This window comes from Heloderma suspectum, chromosome 2 (genome assembly GCF_057233095.1).
Source record: "Heloderma suspectum isolate Gila_16-S chromosome 2, 16-S_ref, whole genome shotgun sequence".
NCBI lineage: Eukaryota > Metazoa > Chordata > Lepidosauria > Squamata > Helodermatidae > Heloderma > Heloderma suspectum.
The window spans coordinates 385,240,015-385,267,823 of NC_139459.1; the positions used below are offsets into that span (position 1 = coordinate 385,240,015).

Sequence of the window (27,809 nt, forward strand, 5' to 3'; positions counted from 1 at the left end):
GAGCCTCCCTTATTGCCACCTTCTAAGCCTCCCTCAGAGGAGGCATTCTGAGGAAGGCCTCATATATTGATTGCAGTATCCAGGTAGGTTCAAGATGAATGAGGCCTTAGAATCTGTGAAATTCCATAGGGATGTACGAAAGTGACTTACGTGTTCACGGCTTATGTTGATGGTGGGGGGGAGTCATTCTGTCCCTCCCCCCGGAATCCTCAAATGGCTGGCTGTGCTCCGCAGCAGCTCTGCGGAGCAGCCGGCCAGGCCCGGCCAGGCCAGAGCCGTCCGCAGCCAGATTTCCAGCTGCGGAGGGCTCTGGGTAAAAAACAAAACAAAAAACAAAAAAAACCAACCAACCAAAAAACCAAAATGAGTTTGCGTTCCTTCTTTTTGGCCGTCTTAATCTACGTAAATATTTACGTAGACTATGACGGCAAAAATAAAGGGGAATGCAAATAGTGTAGCAGGCACTATTTGCATCCCTTTTTCATTCACCGTTTTAGCCTACATAAATCTTTATGTAGGCTAAAACGGCAAATCAAAAGGGGATGCAAATAGTGCCTGCTACGCTATTTACATTCCCCTTTATTTTCGCCATCATAGTCTACATAAATATTTACGTAGATTAAGATGGTAAAAAGAAGGAACACAAATGGCGGCGGCCGTAGCCACTGCCTTTTGCGTACACAGTTGTTGTTTTTTAAACCCACCCAACCATGATAGGCTATGTAAAGATTTGCATAGCCTATCTCATCATTTTTTTCTTTTTTTTTAAACCTAGCCATGATAGGCTACGTAAACCTTTACGTTACCTATCACGTCTTTTTTTTTTTTTTTACACACAAGCCTGGAAATGGCGGCGGCGGCGGCAGCTGGTCAGAAGACCGGCTGCTGCCACCACCACTGAAGCCGCCACCGAAGCCGCCGCCGGAGCCGCCGCCACCCGGAAGATCCGCCCCAGGTGAGTCTCGTCCGGAGGGGGATCCGTGGGGGGGCGGGGGGGCAGGCCGTTTCTCCACGGAGTTCAGGGGGCCGAATGCACTGGCATTCGGCCTTACCGAGATCCGTGGCGGAATTCTCTGACATCCCTAAAATTCCAGTGGAACAGAGTTTGAAAATCTGTACATCCCTAGAAAAGATATTGAGTATGTTTTCATGTTTTTTTAAATGCTGCCTGGTTTTTCTGTCATTCTAGCTTCACACATTTTTAAGAGATGTCCAGTTTTCTAATGCTTCTGTGAGTGGACTGCATCTGGATGAGAATGGGGAGCTGGAAGCTGACTTTGAATTCATGAATTGGGTGCTGTTTCCCAATTCGACTCGAGGTAGAGTGAAAATCGGGAGTATGAAGAGACAAGCATCCACAGAAAGAAAGCTCACCATTAACCCAGAAACCATTGTGTGGCCCAGGTATTTTAATCAGGTAGGGGGAATGCTTAGTGTCATATTTTGGGCTTGTGGCAACTGTTAAGCTCTAATAATATGAGGTTAATCCATATGAGTTGTCTAAGAGGGGTTTGCCCCACTTCCGCCCGTGGCCTGAAGCCCAAGTCCACCTCCATTGCCACCGGCCCCGTCACCATTGCCACTTCAAGAGCAGGAGGAGGAGGCACTGGTGACAGAGGAGGAGGAGGAGGAGGCCCAGGTAAGGAGATGGGGGTTTGCACCGGGGTGTCAGGGGGTTCCGAAGCTGGATTCAGCCATCTGAGTCCCACTTCAGGTTTGGGGCCAAGTTGGGTCAGGGTGCCCTGAATCAGCCTGAAGAGAATTGGGCCCACCTGAGAAGCAGCCAAGAGGCTTCCGAGATGGATTGGGGGTTCCCTGCTTGGGCTGCTGGATGGTGTCTAGACAGTCATAGGATTTTTTTTTTTTAATTTCTGGGAACCGCACTCCCTCCCCCTACCCCCCCCCCGCCTCATCCCTGGCACAGTTCTTCCCTGTCTCCATGCTTGTAACCACAGTGTGGAGCAGGCAAATAAGGAGCGTTCCCGGAGTCAGGGAGGGGAGGAGACCATGGAAGCATTGTTGTGATGTTTTCTGTGCATCATCCAGCCTCCCCAGAATCCCCCAGTGAAACAGCCAAAAGTGACTGTCCAGCCACAAATGCAGGGCATCCAGAGCATGCAGGAGAGGATCCTCTGTGCTCCAGTGGCCCTGCATTGGATAGTCTGTCTCTGATTTCAGAGGTGGCCAACTATCATGATAGGATTGCACCCTTAGTTTATATTGCTATTGTACCTGTTACAAGGGCTATGCACCGCTTCAACCCAAGGCCTGAGGCCTGAGTCGAAGCGGGCTGCTTCAGGTCACTTTGTGCCCCTTCCGAGGTGAAGCAGAAGGGGCACAAAACGACCCAGAGTGGATCGGGGGCTCTCCAAAGCAATCGGTGGGCTTTGGAGCTTGGGGGCCCTGGCCCAGCTCCCCCAGCCCAGCCCCTTCGGCACCTCCACGTCCTTACCTGAGCCAACTTCTCCTCGCCACCTCCTCCACCTTGCTGCCTACTCCACCTTCACCTTCGCTGCACCGCCGCCACCTTCTCTGTCACCGCTGCCATGCCACCACCGCTGCTGCTGCCTTCGCTGTTGCTGCTGCCTTGTCTGCCACTGCCCTCCACCACCATCTCCTGTGGCCGGGATGCGTGGCGACTCTTCTTGCAGGGAGTCGCCATTTTTAAAATGACAACTTCCTGGAACTTCCAGGAGGTTGCCATTTTAAAAATGGTTACTCCCTGAAAGAAGACGAGTCACCGCACGTTTGGGCCTCAGGAGATGGCGGTGGAGGTGGGAAGCGGAGAAGGCAGCAGTGGTGGCAGTGACAGAGAAAGTGGTGGAGAAGGTGGCGGTGGCATGGTGGTGATGGAGAAGGCGGTGGCTGCGGTGGAAGAGGCAGCCCAGGCATGGAGCTGTGGGGTTACACAGGGGCATCAGGGGGGACCCAAATCAGGGTTCACCATCCAAACCCTGCTTTGGGTTCGGGGATGAGGTGGGTCGGGGTCCCCCCAAATCTGCCCAAGTTGAATTGGGCCTGCCTCAGAAGCCGCAAAGCGGCTTCCGAGTGGGATTGAGGGGTCCCTGCACAGCCATACCTGTTACCTTTCAGTTTTGCACTCTGTGTTCAGTCTACTTATGTAGAAAAACTGGGATAAAATCTTGAAACACACAAATGAAACTGCCTAAAGAGCATCCTGGGATCACTTGGGGCCACTAGGGGTATAGATCTCATCAGGTCCATTCCAAAGTCTTACTTTCCATAGACACAAGTGCTCATAACACTTCTTCCTTTCTGCTCTTTCTCTTTATCACTAGACTGTGCCTCATTCCAGGTGCACCGAGAGCTGTCACCCTGGATATACCAAGGAGGTCCAGGAAGGAAAGCCACCTTGTTGCTATGCTTGCATTCCATGTGCAGAAGGGACAATCTCCACTCAGGAAGGTAGGTGACCTCAGAGGAAGGGGAGTTTCCTTGGGAAATAGGGCAAATATTTGAGTTTGTTTTTTTCCCTCAACACCACATTAATAATCAGAGGCTCTCTTCTGGATCCCCCTGCCATCTGAAATGAGATGACTGGTGACCAGATAGAGGGTGTCCTTCATTGAGGGACTGCAGTAATGGTATGCCCTCCCCAGGAAGGCTCATCAACTGTGAGGCCATTCTAGTGACAGGTGAAAATGTCTTTCTTCACTGAGAGAAGTTCAAGATGCAACATTTGAAAACCTCTGCCTCACAGCAACCCCCAACTCTCTGTTAATCAGACCACTCTCCTGTCCATAGTCGATTCACTCTTCTACTCCTTTGAATCCCTTCAGAAAATTTTTCCATGAAACATTAAGATCAGTAGACTTTATGAAAGATTGCTACTCAGGGTTTAAAACTTAGTGGACCGCTCTTGGAAGTAGCCAGACTGATGATGTAGGTGGCGTATTGGGCTTGGAGAGGAGAGGAGAGACCCAAATTCAAATCCTTATTCAGAGACAGGACTTACTGCCTTGGACCACTTGTTACGACTTAGATAAAAACAGGATAACCACATAGATAGTACCCTGAAACATTGTTTAGCTATACAAAGTTGCTACTCCATGTTTGAACAGAATAGGAAGCTGTCTTTATACCAAATCAATTCATCAAGTCCAGTTTTGTGTTATCTGACTTGCAGAAGCCCCGTAATGTCTAACAAGGATTTCCTGGCCACACCGCCTGAGATTCTGCTGTGAGGCCACAGACTGTATGACCTGAACACAAAGTAGGTCCTCTACCAGGGAACATAGATGTCTCTCCCTCCCCTGCTAAGAATTCTTGTTTCCCGACTTCTCCCACTTCCCCATCTTTGCTCAGAATGTAACAGAACACCAGCAGTTCTGTATGGATGCCTGATATTCATCATGCTGAAGTGATTTTCTTCTTTTCAGATGCAGACCATTGCACCAAATGTCCAGAAGATCAGCATCCAAACAAGGACCACAATCAATGTGTCCCCAAGGATATAACTTTTCTGTCCTATAATGAAACATTGGGGATCATTCTGACTTCCTTTGTCCTATTCTTATTCCTAACAACAGGTTTCATTTTAGTAGTCTTCATTAAATTCCTCAAAACTCCAGTAGTCAAATCTAATAACCGTGACCTCTCCTACATTATCCTTATCTCCCTCCTGCTTTCCTTCTTGTCCTCCTTCCTCTTCATTGGTTGGCCAAAGAAAGAGACCTGCCTTCTCCGACAAACGGCCTTCAGCATCATCTTTTCTGTTGCTGTCTCTTCTGTGTTGGCCAAAACGATCACTGTGGTGCTGGCCTTCCTGGCCACAAAGCCAGGGAACAGGGTGAAGAGATGGCTGGGGAAGAGTCTGGCAAACTCCATTGTCAGTTCTTGTTCTGGTCTCCAAGTTGTCATCTGCACCATCTGGCTGGGCATCTCTCCACCCTTCCCTGACTCTGACATGCACTCTCAGCCTGGACAGATCATCCTGCAATGCAACGAAGGATCTGTGATGATGTTCTATACTGCGCTTGGCTACATGGGCTTCCTGGCTGCCATCTGTTTCATGGTGGCTTTCCTAGCCAGGAAGCTGCCTGCAGCCTTCAATGAAGCCAAACTGATCACCTTCAGCATGCTGGTCTTTTGCAGTGTTTGGGTTTCATTTGTGCCCTCCTATCTGAGCACAAAGGGCAAATACATGGTTGCCTTGCAGGTCTTCTCTATCTTGGCCTCCAGTGCTGGCTTACTGGGCTGCATCTTCATTCCCAAGTGCTACATTATTTTACTGAGACCTGACCTGAATACAAAGGAGCATCTCATGATGAAAACCAGGCATGGCATGTGATCTTTAGTACTAGAGATGCGTTAGCATTTTGGTCTGACCAGGATTGGATAAGAACCATAGCTTCTGGTGGGGACAAGTCTGGAATGTATCCATGGCCTGTTGCTTTCCAGTGGGATCCAGGTAGATCCAGAAATACTGGGCAGCCTTCCTTGCACGGAGAGGGAGCTCTTAAAAAAATGTAACTTTTTACTTTTGGGGTCACATCGCTCTAGCAGTGAAGAATGGAAAGATGCCTGCACATTTGTTAGTTGAGGAGAGGAAGATGCACAGTTGAGGCCCATGGTTTGCTTTTTAAAGAAAACTATGGATTAGGAGGTTCTGGAGGGCTCCAGATCTGATCTTGAAAGAGAGACCCAAATTGCAGGGCCCAAGAACCTTCCTCTTTTTGCCATCTCAGAGCCTAGCAAGGGGAGGGAACAGGTGGCCTTCTATCCCCTGTGTTACAGTAGCATCACCACCACTGCAGAGGGCCAGAGTGGATTACTCCAGTCTCCAAACCAGCAGGGATGAGGTGACAAAGGGAGCAAACAGGGTCTCTCTGCTAACCCTGGCCTGGCTCCAGAGGCTGAGCAATTTGTGCAAAATGAGTTGCTGAACTACTTGAACACCTGAGGGACCAGCCATTTTCCTCGGGGCCACCATACCCTGCCCAAATCTACTTCTATCACTGTTGGTGTGACCATCAAATGCATTACTCAAACATATTTCTTCATTTGGAGACAGAGAGGAAGGTGGGCAAAGATCCCCTCAGGACCCTGCTTCAGCTGGACTGTTCCTCCCATCTCTTACAGGGCCTGTTACCATTTACTGCCCTCAGGAATGGATCATTATTAGTTGTTCTTTTCAGTATTCTTTTTTAGTGGTTTGTATTAATTATTTTTTAGGGCTCTGCACCGCTTTGGCCTGAATCCCAAAGCAGACCGGAGCAATTCGGGACAAACCGGTGCCGTTCTGAGTTGGATGGGAGCATCCCGAAGCATCCCAAAGTTGGTTGGAACACTCCGGAAGCACTTTGGGCTGCTTTGGCCTGATCTGGGCTGCCACCTGCCCTGCAGTTTGCAAACCCTGCTCCTTATCTAGACCCATGGGGTGCGCCAACAGCCACCGCGTTATTGGAAGGAGTTGCCATGGTGATACTTCTTCTTCTGGAAAGTAAATGTTGCATAGACTGCAGCCATAAAGGGGCCATCTACACATTTTTAGAGGCATAAATGGGAAATTCTTTATGGGTCCAGGTAAGGAGGAGCAGAGGGCTTGAGTGTCTGGGCAGGGGCTGGGTGTCGGGCTTGTGAGGCTGTGTGGGGAGGGCATTTCAGCTGTCTGGATTGCACTTCAGATCCAGAGGCCAAAGTAGGTTAGCTTGCCTCCAGATCAGCTCAATGTGGGTCAGGGATGATTCAGAAGAGCCTTCAGAGTGGGTCAAGGTGTCCCTGCACAGCCCTAGCATTTTTATCTTACTTGTAAGCTGCCCTGGCAGTAGTTTATCCTCCAAGGTGAGATATAAATGAAACAAAGGAAGGGGGAAAGGCATGCAGGCATGCAGGCAGGCAGGAAAAAAAAATCTGTTGTTGAATTCTGTTCCTGATAAAACAGAGATGCTGCATTACTTAATAGTTCAAACAGGAAATAACAAGAACAAGTTCAACCACCATAACATCATTGTGTTATGCTGCAGATCATTGAGGAATGTTTTGTAGATCTCTGATTATATGAATAATTAAGAATAAAAGCCTTGAAAAAGCACACTTGGATTGTTTTCCCTCCTCTGAGATCATCCAGACAAATAATTGTTTGCATTGTGCACAGGACCCAGCAGTCAAGAAACACACAGACCAAGACATTGACATCATGCCCTCACTAACAAAAAAAACATTTTCCCATTTCCCCATTTTAAAAAATGCATCCGAAGGAAGAGTTTAGTATAACTACAAAGCCAAAATATTGTATTTTGAATGCTTGTGGAGTCCAATGAAGCCGTTATTTTACTGAGCCCCCATATTTGTTTAATAAAACTGAAGATACAAAGACAAAGCTTCAAACTTTCTGCTTTCTCCCCAGAACATCCTAATAATGAGCAGTTTAACACAATCCTTTCCTCAATTATCTTGCAGGAATGGAATTCTCTCTCTCTTTTTCTGGCTATGGATTTAGAAAGCCTTATGGTTGGCCAACCAGGCTATCTGTAGGGGTGGACGAAAGTCCCTTACCTGTCGTCGAAGGACGTTCGCGGTGGGGGGGAGGCGCTTCGCTGCTCCCCCCGCGAAGTTCAGGCCGGGGGGGGAGGCTTCCCGCCTTGCCCCGGCCGAAATTCAGGCCGGAGGGGAGGCTTCCCGCCTCGCCCGGCCGCGAACGCGAAAGTTTAAAAAAAGAAAAGAAACGCCCCCTGATAGGCTACGTGACGATTCACGTAGCCTATCACGGCTAGATCTGCAAAGTCAGCCGTGATAGGCTACGTCAATCGTCACGTAGCCTATCACGGGTGACTTAAAAAAAAAAAAAGCGCGTACGCTAATGGCGGCCCCCATAGGGAGCCGCCATTCACGTTCCTTATTTAGTCACCGTAGTCTATGTAAACATTTACGTAGACTACAGCGACCAAATAAGGAACGGGAATGGCGGCTCCCTATGGGGGCCGCCATTATCCGTACGTGCTTTTTTTTTTTTTAAGTCACCCGTGATAGGCTACGTGACGATTGACGTAGCCTATCACGGCTGACTTTGCAAATCTAGCCGTGATAGGCTACGTTAATCGTCACATAGCCTATCAGGGGGCGTTTTTTTTTTCTTTGATTGGAATGGCGGCGGCGGCAGCCGGTCAAAAGACCGGCTGCCGCTCCCGCCCCGCTCGAACACCCGCCGAACCGCCGGCCAGACCCGCCACCGGGAGGGACATTCGGTGAAGGTAAGTCCTGTCCCGGGGGGGGGTGCGGGGGGGGGGTTCGGAGGATTTCTCCCTGAAACTTGTTCGGGGGGCCGAACATGTTGGCGCTCGGCCCCCCGAAGTTTCGGGGAGAAATTCTCCGCCATCCCTAGCTATCTGCCCATCCATTTCCTCTCCAAGGGCCAAAGCAGAGTGGGGCCTGTCCCAGCCCTGTCAGCCAAGATCCTTTCAACTTTCAGGGGGGTTGCAGATAGGGATGTCGCGGGTGCCCTACTGGGTCCAGGAATTCATCAGGCTCCCCCTGCCCGCAACCCCCAGACTGAGCCCGCCGAGATGCTGTCCTTGCTCGCCTCCCGTTTGTGCCTGCTCACGCTCTCCAGGACTCACCGCGATCCCGTTTGGTGAGCACCCACCATTTTCCTGTCTTTAATTGCTACGTAAAACAGGAAGTTGAAAAAGTGCACATATTTAAATATGTGCAGTTTGTAGCTGGGAAAGCTAAATAAGCGCAATATTAGAGGGTTCTTACATCCCTAGATGCAGATATCAACAACTCTGTTGGAAGGAGTCAGACTGTTAGGTGCTTGTAGACTAGGCTTGTCTGCTCTGAATGGCAGGACCTCTCCAGGGATTCAGACAAAGGTCTTTTCCAAGCCCTGCCAAACCCAGGGTTCCTTGCAAGCCCTGGAGATGTCATGGATAGAACCTGCAGCCTTTTGCGTGCAAAACAGGTGCTCTGCCATTAGGCTCCAGCCCATCGCTGCTAAGGTAAGCAGAAACTCAACAACAGTGGAGGAAGGGGGGGCAACTGTGGCTCTCGAGGATGGGTCTGAGGCACAGCAGGGACATTCCCATCATCTGCTGCTACCTGAGCTCCTTTGTCTCAATAAATTGGGTAGAGGGTACCAGAGCCTGATGCAAACAAGGCACTGAGCCATCGCCACCTCCCTGACATTTGACTTAGGCCCATTTTCCTGCATGGAGATGTTCCCCACCAATCTCTACAATGGGAAATCATCATCTCCCCCAGACCCCCACTGCAACTGACCAGTCATCTCCCCAGGAAAGAAGGGGCATGGAGAACAATGAGTCTTTTACATGCTCTGGAAATGCCAGCTTTGGCTTAGACTCTGAGCATGTCTGCCCCCCACCCCCAGGATAGAAGTTTCTCTTGATTGCAGGAAGGAAGAGCCAGAAGGGAGAGAGGGATGTGATAACTTGACAGTTGGGCTTCCCTGGGTACCCCCCACCTTTGTCTGGGGCTGCTGCTCCTGCTTGGTGCCGAGCTTGGACACCTGCCTGGGAGGGTCCCTCTGAGAGGAGGAGAGGGGCACATGGGGGAAACCTGTTTCCGAAAGGACTATGTTGATTATGAAGTTCATATGAAGGTTTTTCATGGGTAATGGTCAGGCCAGGCTCACCTGTCCCCCAATACAGGTGCTCACCTGTCTCACCTGGCCCATGGCAAGTGTGGAGTTTTTACTCCCAGTGAATGGAGAGTTCAGGAAGTTGCAGAGCTGATGCCACTTCTTCCACATATAATTATCAAAATCATAGTGATTTCCTCTTCTTCTTCCAAACCTGAGGGTAGTTCCCCAAAGTTCACCTTTGAGTCCACTGACATAAGCAGCAGATTCAAGAGCAACATTGGGTGACATCTTGCATCCAGGTGCAAAGGAACTGGTACATAAATGCCTCCTGTACCATGGAGAGCCTACCAGAATTATCCGGTAAGTCATCCCAATTATGAGTTACTGTCCACATTATCAATTGCTGTCATTTTTTTGCCTTTGGGGATCCATCAACATGAAGGGAGAATTCAGTGCTCAGCCTGCTCGTTCATTCTTAAAAGTGTAGGAACATCTTACAGGACAATTCAATCAAGGTCAATTAGGACCATTTGACCAGAGCACGGCCACCATCCCAGAAGCTGAAACTGTAACCAATAGGGATGTCAGAGAATTCTGCCATGGATCTCAGTGAGGCCAAATGCCAGTGCATTAGGCCCCCCGAAATCCGTGGTGGAACAAAGCCCCCCACCCCACCCACCCTGCAAAATGGGCCCAGAACGGAGCACCTACCTGCTGCCATCCGCGCTGCATTGAGAATGGCGGCTGCATCTGCGACCGCCATTCGCTTCTTCCATATAGCCATGATAGGCTACATAAATACTTATGTAGCCTATCATGGCTAATGCAGGGATGCCATTTGCGTCCCTGTGGAAGCCATGATAGGCTGCGTAAGTATTTACGTAGCCTATCATGGCAAAAAAAAGGGAACGCAAATGGCGGCAGCTACGGTGGCCACCATTTGCGTTCCCTTTGTTTTTGCCGTGATAGCCTACGTAAATATTTACGTAGGCTATTATGGCAACAACAAAAAAGAACGCAAATGGTGTAGTGGCTGCCATTTGCGTTCCTTTTTTTTTTTTTGCGTAACAGGCTATGTAAATATTTATGTAACCTATCACGGAAAAAAAGAAAAAAGGAATGCAAATGGTGGCCACCGTAACCGCCGCCATTCGCGTCCGCTGTTATTGTTGGTTTTTTTGCCGTGATAGTCTATGTAAATATTTACATAGCCTATCATGGCAAAATACAGGGAAGTAAATGGCGGCAGCTACAGCAGCCGCCATTTGCGTCCCTGCAGGCTGCCCAGCGGCCAGATGTCTGGCTGCAGGCGGCCCCGGCCGGCGGCTCTGCGGAATCTCTGCAGAGCGGAGCCAGCCGGAGAGAATTTCGGGGGGAGAGACGGAGTGCCTCCCCCCCACCACAAATGTCACACTTCGAAAAGGTAAGTGACTTTCATACATCCCTAGCAACCAGCCTTTTGAACTGTGAAGTATGTTGTAGGACAAGGTGGTCTTTGTCCCTTCTTGATAATGTGCAGAAGAAACATTTTTTTTAACTTTTAAACATGTGGTCAGATACAAGCTGTGGCTAACAGGGCACAATTCCCCCTCTCTATCCCCTCCCCCACATTACTGCCTATTAAGGTGGCAAATGCTAGTCTGGAAACCAGGTCCCCTGAGGAACATTTGAAAGAGCTGGGGATCCTTAGCCTACAGAAGAGAGGAAGGGGAGACATGAAAGAGTCTTCAAATGTCTCAGTAGAGCTGCCAGGCAGAAGATGGGGCATAGAATCATAGATAGGGAGGTATGGATCCCTTACCTGCTGTTCCAGTGGGGGGGTCCACAGGGGGGAGTCGATCCATCCCTCCCCCCGGAATCCATCCTGGCCAGCTCTGTTCTGTGGCAATCCTGCGGAGCTGGCCACCGGCTCCATGTTGCTGGCAATACAGCCCGCTGCCATTGCTATGCCGTATCACTGGGGTACAGTAAGTGAGTCTCCAGACGCAGATGGTGTGGTGGGCACCATTTGCAGCTGTAAGGCTGGTAGATTAGCCTTAATGCAATTTAAACATTGTTGTTACATTGGCCATTCTACAGTCCCCTGGTACAGAGGCTGATCGTAGGAACATGATGCATATTTTTGTTAGAAGATCAGCAAATGCACATCCCAGTTCTTTAAGAACTCTAGGATGGATACCATCTGGTCCAATGATTTCTTTGTTTTCAATTTCTCAGTAAGGTCAAGAACGTGATCATTTTTCTCCACTATTTGACTCATTTCCTCAGACTCCCCTCCTGAAAACATCAGTTCAGGAACAGGTATCTGTCCTAAATCTTCAGTGAAGACAGATGAGTTAGTTAGCTTCTCTGCAATCTCCTTATCCTCCTCCAGTACTCCTTTAACTCCATTGTCACCCAATGGTCCAACTGCCACCCTAGCTGGTTTCCTACTTCTGATATATTTCAAGGATTCTTTATTGCTGGCTTTGATGTTATTAGCAATTTGCTCCTCAAATTCATTTTTGCATCTCTTATTGTCTGTTTGCATTTCCTTTCTGCAGGTCTGTGCATTTCCTTTTTGTTCTCGTCATTTGGGCAAGACTTCCATTTTCTGAAGGAAGCCCTCTTTTCTCCAATAGCTTCCTTGACTCCACCCTTTAACCTTGCTGGTGACCTCTTGGAGTTGGTGCTACCCTCCCTAAACTGTTGTATAGATTCTAACTGAGCTTCCCTTATGCTGACTTTGAGGAGGGATGTTGGAGGAATCCATCCAGGGGGTCAAGTTCGCTGAGCTTTCAGCAGCTCAGCCCCCAGGATGCTGGCTCACTTACCTGAAAGCTGGCCGGACTCGATCTGTATTGAGTCAGGCCAGCTCACAATTTTGGGGGTGGTTTTCTTCTTCTCAAAAATGGTGTTTATGTAGGGATGAACAAAAGTTACGCCACGGATCTCGGGGAGGCCGAATGCCAGCGTTGCCCTTATTTTCGCCGTAGTCTACGTAATCTTTACGTAGACTACAGCGACCAAATAAGGGACGCGAATGGCGGCTCCCTATGGGGGCCACCATTAGTCATACGCGCTTTTTTTTTTTTAAGTCACCCGTGATAGGCTACGTGACGATTTACGTAGCCTATCACAGCTGACTTTGCAAATCTAGCCATGATAGGCTACATTAATTGTCACGGGGGCGTTTTTTTTTTCCTTTTCTTGGAATGGCGGCGGTGGCAGCTGGTCGAAAGACCGGCTGCTGCCCCCGCCCCTGTCGAAGCCCTGCTGAACCGCTACTGCGACCTGCCACTGGGAGCGACATTCGGGAAAGGTAAGTCCCATCCCGGGGGGGGTGCGGGGTGCGGGGGGGTGTGGAGAATTTCTCCCCGAAACTACTTTGGGGGGCCAAATATGTTGGCACTCGGCCCCCCGAAGTTTCGGCAAGAAATTCTCTGACACCCCTACCGCTGTGCCTGTGAGAGACGAGTGAGCTCCTCTCCCACGGGTTGTTGCTCTTCCTCAGAATCAGAACTGCTCTGGGAATCTATGGGCTCAGTCTCCACCCTGACATTGAGAGCTGCCATACTGCAACCCTTTGAAGGAGCTGAAATGGCAACACGATGAGGGAAGGGGCTTCCTTGGGCATCCCCACCTGTGTCTGGGGCTGCTCCTGCTGGGTGCTGAATTTGGGCATGGTGAGAGGGTGCCAGGCTAGGAGGGTCACTCTGAGAAGTGAACACCTATGAAGGTGTTTGACAGTTAAAGGTCAGGCCAAGCTCACCTGTCCAGCCCCCACCCCCACCAGCCCATGATAAGAGCGTGGAGACACACTGATAAGTTCTCACAAACATGTCTTTCCCCAGCTGAATGGAGAGCTGCAGAGGGGATGCGACTTCTTCCACATGTAATTGTCAACATCACAGTGATTTGTTCTTCTTTCTGTCAAACCTCAAGGGATTTTCCCAAATCTCCCCTTGGAGTCCACTGACATAAACATCAGATTCAAGAGCAACATGGGCTGACGTCTTGCATCCAGGCACAAAGGAACTGGTGCATAAATTCCTCCTGCACCGCAGAGAGCCGGGGAGGGGGTTTAGGGCAGGTGAGGAGGCCTGTGTTGGTGTGAGACTCACTTGCTCTTCAGATGTGAAGCGTTGGCTGGTTGGGTTCCATCCACATTAGGAAAGCCTCCATCGCATTGATCTTGCAAGGAGGCTTTTTCTCATTATTCTTCAGTTTACTCGAGAGGAGCAGTCACAAGAATGGAGGCTATACCAGGTGTATCCAGAATGATTCTCCTCTTGCTGCTGCTGCTGCTGCCCCAGGTGACCTGTGGGATGCTGAAGGCCAAATGCCCCTTGACACTGGAGAGGGAGACAGAAGGCCCATCGAATCATTACAGGCCAGGAGACCTCCTCATTAGTGGGGTCATCTCTGCCACGTATGCTAGATTTCTACCACGCACTTTCAACAAGCCCCCCTCTACCAGGATTTACCGGTAAGTCATGCTGTCTGGGCTGGAGCTACTGCTGCTCCACTCGCTACTAATTTCATGAGCTCCAATCATCCCTAATTACCTGTTACTGTCTCCAATATCTGCTACCTGGTAAATTGCTCTCTGATTTTGCCTTTGGGGATCCATCAGTATGAAGGGAGTGGACAATCTTCTGGTTCATTTTTCAAAATATAGAAATGTATTATAGGACAAGTCGATCTAGGGTATGTTGCAGGACAAGGTGTCTTTCTGCCTGCTTGTTAATATAATATGTAACATATTGTTAATATGTAGAAGAAACATCCATTGTCATTCTAAAACATGTGAATAGACACAGGCTGTGGCTAAGGGGTCAGAGCATGTATCCCCCCCCCCCTCTATTCACCAGCCCCATAACGTCCTATTAAGGTTGCAAATGCTAGTCTGGGAACTCAGTCCTCTGAGGAACAGTTGAAAGAGCTGGGATATTCAGCCTGAAGAAGAGAAGATGAAGGGGAGACATGAAAGAATCTTCACATCTCTGTAGGGCTCTCATGCAATGGAACAGACCTGGGGTCTATCTCCACCAATGATTTACTCTGAGCTGGCTTTGTGTTGAGGGTCATAGAATCATAGAATAGTAGGGTTGGAAGGGGCCTATAAGACCATTGAGTCCAACCCCCTGCTCAATGCAGGAATCCAAGTCAGAGCATCCCTGACAGATGGCTGTCCAGCCTCGTCATGAACGCCTCCAGTGTAGAGAGCCCACTACCTTCCTAGGTAACTGGTTCCATTGTCGTATTGCTCTAACAGTCTGGACATTTTTCCTGATGTTCAGCCAGAATCTGGCTTCCTGTAACTTGAGTACTTTGTTTCATGTGCTGCACTCTGGGAGGATCGAGAAGGCTATTCTATCTCCCCTCAGTCTTCCCTTCTCAAGGCTAAACATGCCCAGTTCTTTCAGTCTCTCCTCACAGGGCTTTGTTTCCAGTCCCCTTATCATTTTCGTTGCCCTCCTCTGAACTGTTAGGGGTACATGACATTGTGGCCATCCAGCAGCCACCCAGGAGCTTATCCCAGGAAAGTGTGCTTAAAGTCTGTTTTCCTTAAGCCAGGTTCTTCCTGGGTGTGCTCCAAGTCAGGCATGCTAGCCCTGCCCAGAGGTGTGCCTTTCACTGTGACCCTGGTCAAGGGGTGTTTCCAGTCCCTGTGATTCCCCACACAAGCCAATTAGTGTTTACTCAGAAGTAACTCCCATTGTGCTCAATGAGGCTTGCACACATCAGAGTTTATGGAGAGCCCCTGAATTGAAATACAGATTTTAAAGCACTGATTCCCTGAGGCCTGCCTATAAAGTGCTTTACCAAACCTGTGATTCTCCGTGCCTTGGTTTATTGCCTTAGGAAGTAACTACTCCACACTTTCCTCATGGAGATGCTGTGCATAGAAAGGGGACTGGTTTCCCATCCCTGTGTCCCCGTCCCCCATTTTCCCAGCACAAGCATATCTGTGCACTTGGAAGTGACTCCCATTGTGCTCAATGAGGCTTGCTCCTGAAATGCAGGTGCATCTGGATTTTCTGGGGAAAGGAAAAAGGGAAGGGAGAGACGAGGAAAGCCCCTCTTGTATTGGTTGAGTAGCCCCTGCTGTTCAGATGATGTTCACTCCAACCCCCACCCCCACCAGGAAGTATGTTCTGTGAAGTGATTTTTATTGGTGCAGAGCACTTGCTCGTGGAGCCCTGCATGGACCAAAGCACAGCAAAGCTGATTCATTTTTTAAAAAATCTGGTACTCCTCCATTTGGGCACAGTTAGAACCAATGGATAGAAATATCAGGGAAGCAGATTTAAGAACAAGAGGAGAAACTTCCCCAACTTGGTGCCCTCCAGATATTTTGGACTATAACTCCCTACATTCCTGATCATTATCTATGCTGGCTGGGGATGGTGGAAGTCCAGAACATCTGGAGAACACCAGGTTGGGAAGTCTACATTAGGAGAAACTTCTTCATGGAACAAGCTATTCAGAAGTGGAACTGGCCGCCTCAGGAAGTGGTGGGTTCTCTCTCCCTGAATTTATTTAAGCAGAGGCTGGATGGCCACCTGTCGGGGATGCTGTTCATATGTCCTACACTGCAGATCTTGCACTGAGCAAGAGGGTGAGCTAGATGACCTCCAAGTTCCCTTACAAGCATAAACTGCTGTGATTCCTTTCCTAGTGATCTCCAACATGGAATTTTCCTTTTTCACAGCAGTGACAAACTAGATCAACATTTGCTTTGAGATATCAACTGTAAGTTTGGATCTCATCAGTACATATTTGAAGATAAGGAGTTTTGCCACAATGTGCAGAACTTTATACTTTCTTTCCTTGAATTGAATTTCCATTTTGATGCCCATTCCCCCAGGCTGAAGGGATCATTTTGGAAGTATCGGCAATCAATTTTGTAAAAATGTATATGCATATTTATTCATGTATTTATCTATAACATTTCTTGGCCTCCTTTCAGGGCAGAAGCTCTCCCAAGGCAGCTACCATAACATAATACATAACAGTTACAATATTAAAAGCAATAAAAAACCATAAGCACAATAAAGTGGCAATAAAATCAACAATAAAAGCCAGCAATAAAACCACCTACAACAACAACAGCAATAACAGCAGCAACAACAGTTGTATCAAGAGAAGGACATGGTAAAATAATATGTTCTCAAGGCCTTCTTAAAAGCCTGTGATGACAGAGCATGGTGGACCTCCAATGTCAACTTTTTCCAAAGGTGTGGGGCCTAACTGTAGAGTTAGATCACCCACCTAACTTCTCTCATGGGTGGACAAAGGAGAAAGGCCTCTCTTTCTGATCTTAAGGTGTCGACAGGCTGATATAGGTGAAGGCGGTCCTTCAAGTAACTTGGTCCCAAACCATTTAAGGCTTTAAAGGTCAAAACCAGCACTTTAAATCAGGTTCAGAAACACATTGTGTGTGTGTGTGTGTGTGTGTGTGTGTGTGTGTAACAGATTATGTTACAAAACACTGCAAATACTAAGGCATTAATATATTTTAGTCACTGGACACCCTAAAAGCTATTTACCTAGGGACATGGTGGGCTCTCCCACACTGGAGGCATTCAAGACAAGGCTGGACAGCCATCTGTCAGGGATGCTCTGATTTGGATTCCTGCATTGAGCAGGGGGCTGGACTCAATGGTCTTGTAGGCCCCTTCCAACCCTACTATTCTATGATTCTATGATGATTCTATGATTCTATTACAAACATTAAAAAGCATTAAGACCATAAACTAACTTACATCAATAAAACATCTAGACATGTTGTTTGATCAGTCGCTTCCAACTCTTTGTGACTTCATGGACCAGCCCACACCAGAGCTTCCGGTCAGCCGTTGCCACCCCCAGCTCCCCCAAGGTCAAGTCCATCACCTCTAGAATATCATCCATCCATCTTGCCCTTGGTTGGCCCCTCTTCCTTTTGCCTTCCGCTTTCCCTAGCATCAGCATCTTCTCCAGGGTGTCCTGTCTTCTCATGATGTGGCCAAAGTACTTCAGTTATGCCTTTCATATCAGTCCCTCAAGTGAGAAGTCTGGCTTTATTTCCTGGAGTATGGACTGGTTTGATCTTCTTGCAGTCCAAGGCACTCTCAGAATTTTCCTCCAGCACCACAGTTGAAAAGCATATATCTTCCTTCGCTCAGCCTTCCTTATGGTCCAGCTCTCGCAGCCAGAGGTTACTACAGGGAATATCATTGCTTTAACTATGCAGACCTTTGTTGTCAGTGTGATGTCTTTGCTCTTAACTATTTTATCAAGATTTGTCATTGCTCTAAATAGCCTTTAAACTTACAATAAAGGAGATCAGTTTACAAGCACTCGAACACCAAGATATTACGCTGTTTTAGGTGCTGGAAATGTGTCACACTTTGCTTATCATTCCAAAACTTCCTAAATGGCTCCCATCCCTGTTCAAATGGATTTATCCCATATTTTCCTCGCTTAGCCCAAAGAACCTGTGTAATTTTGCTTAGGGTAGCCAAATCCCACATTTTAATGTACACTCTTTTAGTCTAGGTATTTCCTTTCTTTTCCAATATTTGGCATAAAGAAGACCTGCTGCGAAGATCATGTAAAATAGTCAGTTTTCTTTGTTCTTTGGTACTCCATCTTTCAGATGAGTTAATAAACAAATACTAGGATCAAAAGGTATAATATATAGCAGAATATTACTAACATAAAAAATAATTTCATTCCAGAATTGCTTGCCTCAGAATAAGTCCACCAACGATGTATAAAGTCTGTTCTTCCCTTTCAACACCTCCAACAAATATCCTTGCAATGTCCATAGATCTTAGATAACCATAGAGGAGTCCTGCACCACTGGGTCAGAAGCTTGATTGAATTTTCTATGAAAGACATAGAGGTGTACAGCTATTGAAGTTATTCCAAATAGATGTTCACATTTGATCTAATGTTCTTTTTCCAAGTATCTTCTCCCATCTTGGAATACAATCTGGGCCAGATCTACATGGCAACGAATGTGAGGCACTTTCATGTTGAATGCAGAATAAACGCTACCTCAAAACCTGCTTTTCACAGGTCAAACTGCACTTTAACCAACCTTACTTTGCAGTTGAATTGGTGGAGTCCCACTAGTAGAACCCCATGGATGCTGCTCAGCCAGTGAGAGAGGTGTGCTCACGCCCCTCTCCATGCTGCACTGCTCAGGGAAGTTTAATGGAAGAGATGAGTAATGTCAGATAGTTTATCCTACGCCTCTCCTCCTTGCTTCCACTGACTGAAAACCAGCAATACTGAAGCCTGGGGATGGACTGACAGGTGGGGAGACAGGAGGCACCTAGGTCCTGCATGGAGGGAAATTGCTGCTGCTGCTGGCTCTGTTTCCCTGACCCAAACTTAGCCTCTTCCTCCTCCCCCCACAAACACACAGGAAAATCACACACACAGGGGACTGTTCTGAAAGGGAGACATGAATGAATCAGCAGCTGCTATCTGTGAAGAGAAAAAGCAAATTGCTGGATTACTGGTTGCCCTTTCTCCTTCCCCTCTGTGTATTCCTTAGTTGTAGGTGTATTGCACTACTGTGACATTGCAGGTGTATCACCACTGCAAAATTGTAGCCACCTGCCCTTTCTCCTTCCGCTCTGTGACGTCTTTATTGTGCACTACATATAAACTGGCTACTCCGCTGCTGTGAATGAAACAGGGCTACTGCTATTATGAATGGGAAAAAGAGGCTACTCATTGTGAAAGCAGCCCTACTGCAGATGAGGAAAAAGAGGGAATTGGGAGGGGGGCACCCCTTGGCCACCCCACTAGCAAGTCAGAGCCACATCACAGAGCCAAACCCAGGATCTGATGTGGAGGGACGGGGCATACTTCAGGGGAACTGCCTGGGAGCCACTTCATCTAAAAAATATGGAGTAGAAGGGCTTTTGGAAAATGTTGTGGGTTGTTTTTTTTGTTTTTTTGCAGCTATTCTTCATGAAAAAGATAGCTTAAGATGTTCCCATCTATCCAGTTCATCCTTTATTTTAGTTTCCAATACATCATAATTTAGTACTTCTAAGTGTTCATTTCTGGTGGAAAACTCATTCCCAAATATTTTGCTGACATTGTTAAGTTAAAATTTTCTCTTACTTTCCAGTATTATTATTTCCTGTTCTGTAACATAAAAAGTTAACACACTGATGTAATAATATTAATCCTATAGCCAGCTATTTATCCCCATATTTTTTTAATTGATATTTCAAGCTTTCAGGATTCCCCTTTTGACCTGGACCCCCTGAGCAACTCCTTAGGGATCTCTTGCCTCCTTAAGAGTCCTACTTTCCTTCTTTTACCTTCCTGTTTCCAATAACATGGAGTTTAGACTGTAGACATGGGGAGATTGGCACTCTAGACACAAGGTTTAATCACAACAGTTTACTGGTAAATTAAAGCAAGCAAATTACACCTAAAGGTATTTACACAATAGAGCTGAGTGATTAAATAAAAGGCATTAAGAGAAAATAAAAGTTGCAAATGCAAGTTCTCTTACCCTAGCTGTAGTTAGACTTCTCCAGGCTGCTTCTTCCTGCTCCTTCTTCAGGCTCTGGTCTCCCCAACTCTGCTCTGGGCTTTCTGACTCTTTTTATACCCAAAACCAAATATCCTCCCTCAAAACCAAAAGTACTGCTTCAAACCTGAAGAAATGAAATGTAACTGGGGAAATGAGGCTGAAACTTAACCGGGGAAATGAAACTACTCCTCTCAGGGATACTCCCTCCCAACAAAAACCCCAGGCCTCTGGGCCTGGCCTTTTTTTCTTTTCCTTGTCTCTGTAGGCCTCAAACCTCCACAAGAGCCTTTTTTATTATTCCATTACAGAACAACCCAAGGATAAAAAAGGCTAAGGGTGGGAGTTCAAGAGGTCTGTGAACGTACAGATAATGTTGCCCCGATCAATACTGAACTGGAAATCCCTTTAACTGAATTTTTAATAGTTGTTTAGGAATTCAGTAAAACAGCTGGCTGTAGCAATACTTTTTTAAATTTTATTTTAACCACCCTAAATAATTAGGTGGTGACAGCAAACTTGGCGAGCTCACTGCTCACTCTGAATTGTGGAGCATTTAGGAACAAGTTGCAAAACACAATTTCCAATACACACCCTAAATGCATGATTTTTTTTAACTTTAACAACACTTTCCATCAATTTATCTGGAACAGATATTAAACTAACAGGCCTGTCATTTCCTGGATTCCCCTTGGATCACTTTTCAAAAATTGCCATTACATTGGTACAGAGGCATTAAATTGCCTCTGGTACAGAGGCCGATCTTAAGGAAATGTTACATATGTATCTTAGAATATGAATATGTAATAATTTCCAACAATTAAAAATTGGGAGTAGATGTGATTTTAGTTTCTGGAAGTGATATGCTTCAGCTGCTGTGTGTATTTATTAGAGGGCAGTGGAAGGAGAGCTCTTATGACTTCACTTAGAATCATAGAATAGTAGGGTTGGAAGGGGCCTATAAGACTATCTAGTCCAACCCCCTGCTCAGTGCAGGAATTTGCAATTTCAGATAAGAACAGTGGACTACATTCCAGGGTTGCTGGGAGTGGCACTGTCTCAGGTTTTAGCTACCCAGAATGCTACACTATTGAGCAAACAATGAATGTGAAAATATAAATACAGATGACATGAGGCTAATAGCTTTGTAGAGTCTTTGCAGAGACTATGTGTTTTCAATACCATAAGGCACAATATAAATGCTAAGAGTTATATGGCTGCAAAGAAATTAGCCTCCTCCATCCAAGAGGGCTCCTGGAATTTACTTGTTGTTGTTGTTGTTGTTTTGTTATTGTAACACAAATATTGAAGGATACAGGGTGCAAAGCACAGAATAAACCTGAGAGAAAGTGACTTTCTACACCAAGCTAAAATCCTGGGGCTTTCTGCTTCTGTTTTCTATGCAGGATCATGACAGGCTCCCTTTACACATGCTTCCCTTCCCCCTTTCCCCCCTTATCTGTGTGTTCTATATGCTTCATTATACAGCCACTAGATGGTGCTGTGGTCTAGTCCCTCTTATTGCATGATGTCATCTTTTCCCAAGGAAACTCAACGTGCTGTAATTTGATAGATCTTTATCTCTGATCTTTTAAAAATGGGATAAAGGTCATTTAGCACGGGAGATGCCCTGGAGGTGGATGACGTCATGTGAAAGGACCCACAAAAGTCCCTGAGTAACCAATCTCAATAGCAGGATAAAAGCTCTGTGTGGAGAAGCCCACAATCCCCTGAAATGTAGCCCAGTATAGAAATATCAGGGCAGCAATCTCAGAAGACATGCAGAGCAAATTACTCAAGGAGGAGTTCAGAGATAGCAAATTTAGGGAGGTCATGCAAACTCCTCCCTCCCCATCTCGCTGTCATATACATACTCAAACAATCAATATTTGTTCCGTTACTTATTCTCTAATTTAGAAGCAGGCTGTTTGATTATACCACAAGTGCATCCAGGTGCCCCACATTCAGTTAAGGTACAAATATGACCAAAGCTGCAACTCCCCATAGCAGAGCCTTCAAGAACCTGGTGCCCTTCATTTGTTTTGGACTTCAACTCCCATTAGCCCCAGCCAATGGTCAGGAATATTGGGAGGAGTTGTAGTCCAAAACAATTAGAGGACACCAGGCTGGGGAAAAGATGACAATGTGACTTCTTTTTTTTCTCTCTTTTTCCAGGAAAGAAGACACAGGTTACTGGAAAATCCTGTGCTTCTTGTTTGCCATTCAGGAGATCAACCAGAATGCCAGACTCTTATCCAACATCACCCTGGGCTACAGTATCCATGACAACTATATCAATGCCAGACTGACTTCCGATGCCTTGCTAGACCTGCTTTCTCCTGGAATGGCAAATGTTCCCAACTACAAGTGTGGAAGACGGAATCACCTGTTGGCTGTTCTGGAAGGGACCAACTCTGACATCTCCATCCAGATGTCAACCACAGTGGGCATCTACAAAATCCCGCAGGTATGTGTGTTATTATGGGGGGGGCGGGATTTGCAGTCTGAGACTCACACTGCTTGGAGTCCTTTCCAAACAAATGATAATCTTCTTTGGAGAATGTGAATGGGAGCTACACTGCCACCATGAATAGAGATGATCTGGAGTGTGACAGCTCCCCTACCCACCCACCTGGTTGCTGGTTCCCAATCTGTATGGATGGAGGCATGCTGGCTATTTGTGCTAGAGAATTCCTGCATCATGTACACTTTCCTCTGCATTCATATCCATATAGCTAAGAAAGCAACGGGGACTTAGAGATTCTAGTGAAGGGGAGGGGGCTACTTGGCAGCTATTGATTCTCCCTAAGGGTCAAGTATCCTCCTCTTTTTGGTTCTGTTACTTGGGCACATTAAATACTGCTGGGAAAGTGGAATGAACTGTTGGGAACTTGCTTCTTTCATGAAGACTCGAGTCAAGAGATGCCCCTAAATGTAGGGAATCTTCATTTTTTGTTTGTTTTGTTTGTTTTGTTTACCATCATTATTAAGCTTGAAAATCTCATTTGCCATGAAAGTAAAGCTACTCAGTTCAATTCATTTGAAGTATGGGGCAGATAATTTCCAGTCAATAGATCTGCTCTGATTTCTGAAATATCCACTGAAGAACTGGAATTTAGTTCTAAAACAAAACTAACTGCCAGCCTCTTTCTTTCTTTGCCAGGTCACATACGCTTCTGTTTCTCAGGTTCTGACTGATAAAACTCAGTTCCCTTTTTTCTACCAAACAGTCCCCAAAGAAGGAACCCAGTACCAGGGGATTGTCAAACTGCTCCTGCATTTCAGATGGACGTGGGTTGGTCTCCTTGCTCCAGAGACAGACAACGGAGAGAGTTTCATGAGTACCTTGACACTTGAACTCATCAGGAATGGTGTTTGTGTCTCTTTTTCACAAAGCATCTCAGGACTCAATGCGGACCAAATGGCGTTTGGTCAGTTTCCATTCCACAAGTTGAGAAAAGTCAATGTCATTGTTCATTGTGCAGAGACAACTTTCTTCTTAAAAGGAATACTCATTGTGCAAAGAATTATTGAAGTCTTCATAAAACCTATTGTGGGAAAAGTCTGGATTGTAACAGCTTTGTGGGACATCACCTTGGAGTTAAAGCATAATGATCTGTATGTCCAACAAATTCATGGTATCTTCTCCTTTTTTATAAAAACAAACAAAAGGTCAAGCTATACTGATTTTTCACACTTTTACAGTTCTATCAAACAATTTATGGAGAAGGCCTTTACTTGTTCATATTCAAAGCATGCATTATCTGTGAAAGGATGGATGAGATGCACAGAAATGGAGGAACTGGAGGCCCTGCCTCAAGAGGAGATTGAGAGAATCCTGTCTTTAGACAACTACATCATTTACAACACCATCCAGGCTGTGGCCCGTGCCTTGCATGCTGTGAATTCATCTCGATCCAAGAGGAGGGTGATGGATGGTGGAGGCAGGCTGGGCATGCAAAGAGTACAGCCATGGCAGGTATTCCTTTTCCCATCCTAGTTATCCATGCTGAACATGATGATCAATTGTACAATTCCAGCACGATTGCCTTGGATTTATAATCTGGGAATATAAGAAAATGAGGTGAACTATTGGATATTTTTGGAGCAAACCCAGCTGTAAAACTCCCTGTGCTGCTCCCTCTTCTGCCCTGCCCCCCTCCCGACATTGGCCTCTGAGGACTCAGCCCATCCAGTCAGAGCCATGTCATGGTACAACTCATCTGTGTCTGCCCTGTCCCTTTCTCCTGCTCCACCACTGGAGTCATGTGGTCATTTATAGTATAGGATGTTATATTTTTCAGTGAATGAAACTGTACACATTAAGTACTGATCTTCTGAAGAAGCTGTTTATGGTGAAACGGGATTGAAACTGGATTCCTCCTGTCATGACTGCATGTGTATTTCAATGTTTTCCTATGTTGTTTCACGTGTTTCCTTTGCAACCAGTATGCTAATTTCCTGGTCAGTTTATCTTGTAATTTAATTAGTGGCATTCACACTGCATCAGTTTTGCTACAGTTTTGGTTTATTTACCCCTTCCTGGTTGTTACTAATTTCATCATTACTACTTCCATTTTCATACAGTTCTATTCTTTTTAGCCTTGTTTCATTTAGATTGCATTCACCTGGTGCCCTAGTTTGTGGTTTTTCCCACCACTGGAGTCAGACATCTTGCTGTCTTTTTTCTGATCTTTCCTTCCTCCTGACTGGGATGCTATTTTGGCACTTTTCTGGCTCCACTGGGCACCTCCCTCCCTCCCTGTTTTGTCCATGGGAGTGTCAGTGTGTGCAGTGCTGGCATCTCTACTGGTGTCTGGATATATATGGGTGACTGATGTGCTGATACATTTGGATTGGTGTGTATGTTTTAAATGTTACTGGTACCTTTCCTATTGTGCCAAACAGTACCTTCCACCATCATTTTGTATTAAAGTTAGTTATCTTTTTTTTCTAGCTTTGCAGAAACATTTCTTCCATCCTCTTATATATCATTTTCTGGTGATATATATATATATATATATATATATATATTTAAATCAACTCATTCAATGTGTGAGGCAAGGAATTCAGATTCCCTCCCAAACACATACTAAACATATATTATATACAGCTCAATCCTCTATGTGCCTCTGCAGAAGCAAGCCCTACTGAGTAAGTCAAACTTAATCCCAGGTTGGTATGCAAAGGATCACAGACTTATTGTTGAAACAATGTGTGTTTCAACAGAAAACAATCCTGCAGCTCCCCTCATGGCTGGCTAGGGCATTCCAGAATTTGTATGACTTTTTCTGTCTAAACATGCTCAAGATTACACCCTTAATTACATAACTGACAATTTTCTGCCTTTTAACGTTGCCCAAAAGGTACACCATGAAGGCGCTGGCCTCTCTTTGCTTGAGGGTAAGACCAGGACCAGATTGCAGAACAGGTTTATATGTCTATTTATTATATTATTATGTATTACATTTCTGCACCGCCCAATAGCCAAAGCTGTCTGTGCAGTTTACAAAAGATTAAAACCATAAAAATACAATGGAAAACATAATATAAAAGCAATATACATGAAAACAATTAAAATGATGAACAATAGAAATCTCATATGCTGTCAAATGCCTGGGAGTAGGAGGAAAGACTTAATTTTGTGCCAAAAGGATGACACTCACTGGGGACTCTCACTGGTTAGAGTTTTCTATAATTGGGGGCCCACCACTGAAAAGTCCCTTGCCTTGTTGCCATCTGCCAAACCTCTCTCGGAAGAGACACCTGGAAGGATAGCCTCAGATGATGAGCATAGTGACCAGAGAGGCTTCAGTTCCCCAACCTGCTAAAGCAGACAAAGGGCATTCCCACTTGAGTCTAAGGATGGCAGAGAATTTCTTCACGAATCTCTGGGAGGCCGAATGCCAATGCATTCGGCCCCCCAAAATTGGTGGTGAAATTCACCGCCCACCGCCCACCGCCCCCCCCCCCAGGGATGGGACTTACCTCTGTCGAATGTCCCTCTCGACGTTGGGCCCCAGCAGCGTTTCGGCGGCGTTTTGGCGAGGGTGGCGGCCAGTCTTCTGACTGGCTGCCACCGCCGCCATTTCCCCGTAAAGTTAAAAAACAAAACACGTGATAGGCTACGTAACGATTTACGTCGCCTATCATGGCTAGATTTTCAAAGTCAGCCGTGATAGGCTACGTAAATCGTTACGTAGCCTATCACAGGTGACTTAAAAAAAAAAAAAAAGCGTGTACGCAAATTTGCATTCCTTATTAGGGCACAGGTAGTCTACGTAAATCTTTACATAGACTACCCGTGCCCTTATAAGGAATGCAAATGGCGGCACCATTGTGTGCCGCCATTTGCGTATGCGCTTTTTTTTTCTTTCAAAGTCACCTGTGATAGGGTACATAACGATTTACGTAGCCTGTCACAGCTGACTTTGAAAATCTAGCCGTGATAGGCTACGTAAATCGTTACGTAGCCTATCACGTGTTTTTTGTTGTTTTTTCCCATAACTTTTTTATTTTGCGGCAGGGGAGACGGGGCGCTCCCCCCCAGCCAGAACTTCGGCAGGGAGGGATGGGATGCCTCCCCACCCATCAAGAGTTTTCGGGGGGAGAAACGAAGCGCCTCCCCCCCACCCCCAAAAAAGCTGCGGGACGAGGTAAGGGACTTTTGTCCATCCCTAGTCTGGAACGAGCCCTGAACCATAGGAGATACGAATGTGAAATGGGCAGAACTGAGAAACTGAGTATTTTCCTCAACACTGGTGTTTTCTCTACCCTTCTAGCTTCACCCTTTCCTGAGAAAATCCCATTCTTACAATACTTCTACGGACGGAGTATATTTGGATGAGGATGGAGACCTGGTGGCCGACTTTGACATCGTGAACTGGGTGAAGTTTCCCAATAGCTCTGTTCTTAGACTGAACTTTGGGAGTATGGAAAGACAAGGAACCCCAGGCCTAAAGTTCACTATTGACCAAGATGCCATTGTGTGGCCCAAATGGATGAACCAGGTGGGGACAATTCAACAGGTTCCAGGTCAGTCTTCCCTAACTGGTTCCCTCCAGATTGGTTGGACTGCAACCAGTGCTGGCTTCAGGGTTTTGAGGACCCTTGGCCAGGGCACCTTCGGTGGCATATGCCCTGTTTCAGAGGTTCTCTCATACTATATTGTCAGTATATTGGGAACCACGGACTACCTGTCTACTGTGTATGTGGTCAGATTTCTCATAATACCTGCTACCATCTTGTTGTTGTTCAGTCGTTAAGTCATGTCCGACTCTTTGTAACACCATGGACCATAGCACGCCAGGCCTTCCTGTCCTGTGCTCTCTCCCGGAGTGTGCTCAAGTTCATATTCATTGCATTGGTGATGCTATCTAGCCATCTCATCCTCTGCCATCCCCTTCTCCTTTTGCCTTCAATCTTTCCCAGCATCAGGGTCTTTTCTAAGGAGTTTTCTCTTCACATTAGGTGGCCAAAATATTTGAGCTTCAGCTTTAGTATCTGTCCTTCCAATGAGCAGTCAGAGTTGATTTCCTTTAGGATGGACTGATTTGACCTCCTTGCAATCCAGGGGACTCGTAAGAGTCTTCTCCAGCACCACAGTTCGAAAGCATCAATTCTTCAGCGCTCAGCCTTCCTTATAGTCCAGCTCTCACAGCCATACATTACTTCTGGGAAAACCATAGCTTTGATTAGACAGACCTTTGTTGGCAA

At 46.5% G+C, this 27,809-nt stretch overlaps 1 protein-coding gene across 1 annotated transcript; it reads left to right on the plus strand.

Moving 5' to 3' along the window:
- Positions 1-4,357: 4,357 nt before the first annotated feature.
- On the plus strand, positions 4,358-5,311 carry LOC146356407 (vomeronasal type-2 receptor 26-like). Its single transcript, XM_084830097.1, has one exon. It carries the CDS (start codon positions 4,358-4,360, stop codon positions 5,309-5,311), a length of 954 nt encoding a protein of 317 aa, XP_084686223.1.
- Positions 5,312-27,809: the final 22,498 nt, after the last annotated feature.

What these genes read in the sequence shown, in the direction of transcription:
- LOC146356407 (XM_084830097.1), top strand. Translation starts at nt 4,358, where the DNA reads ATGCCTGATATTCATCATGCTGAAGTGATTTTCTTCTTTTCAGATGCA.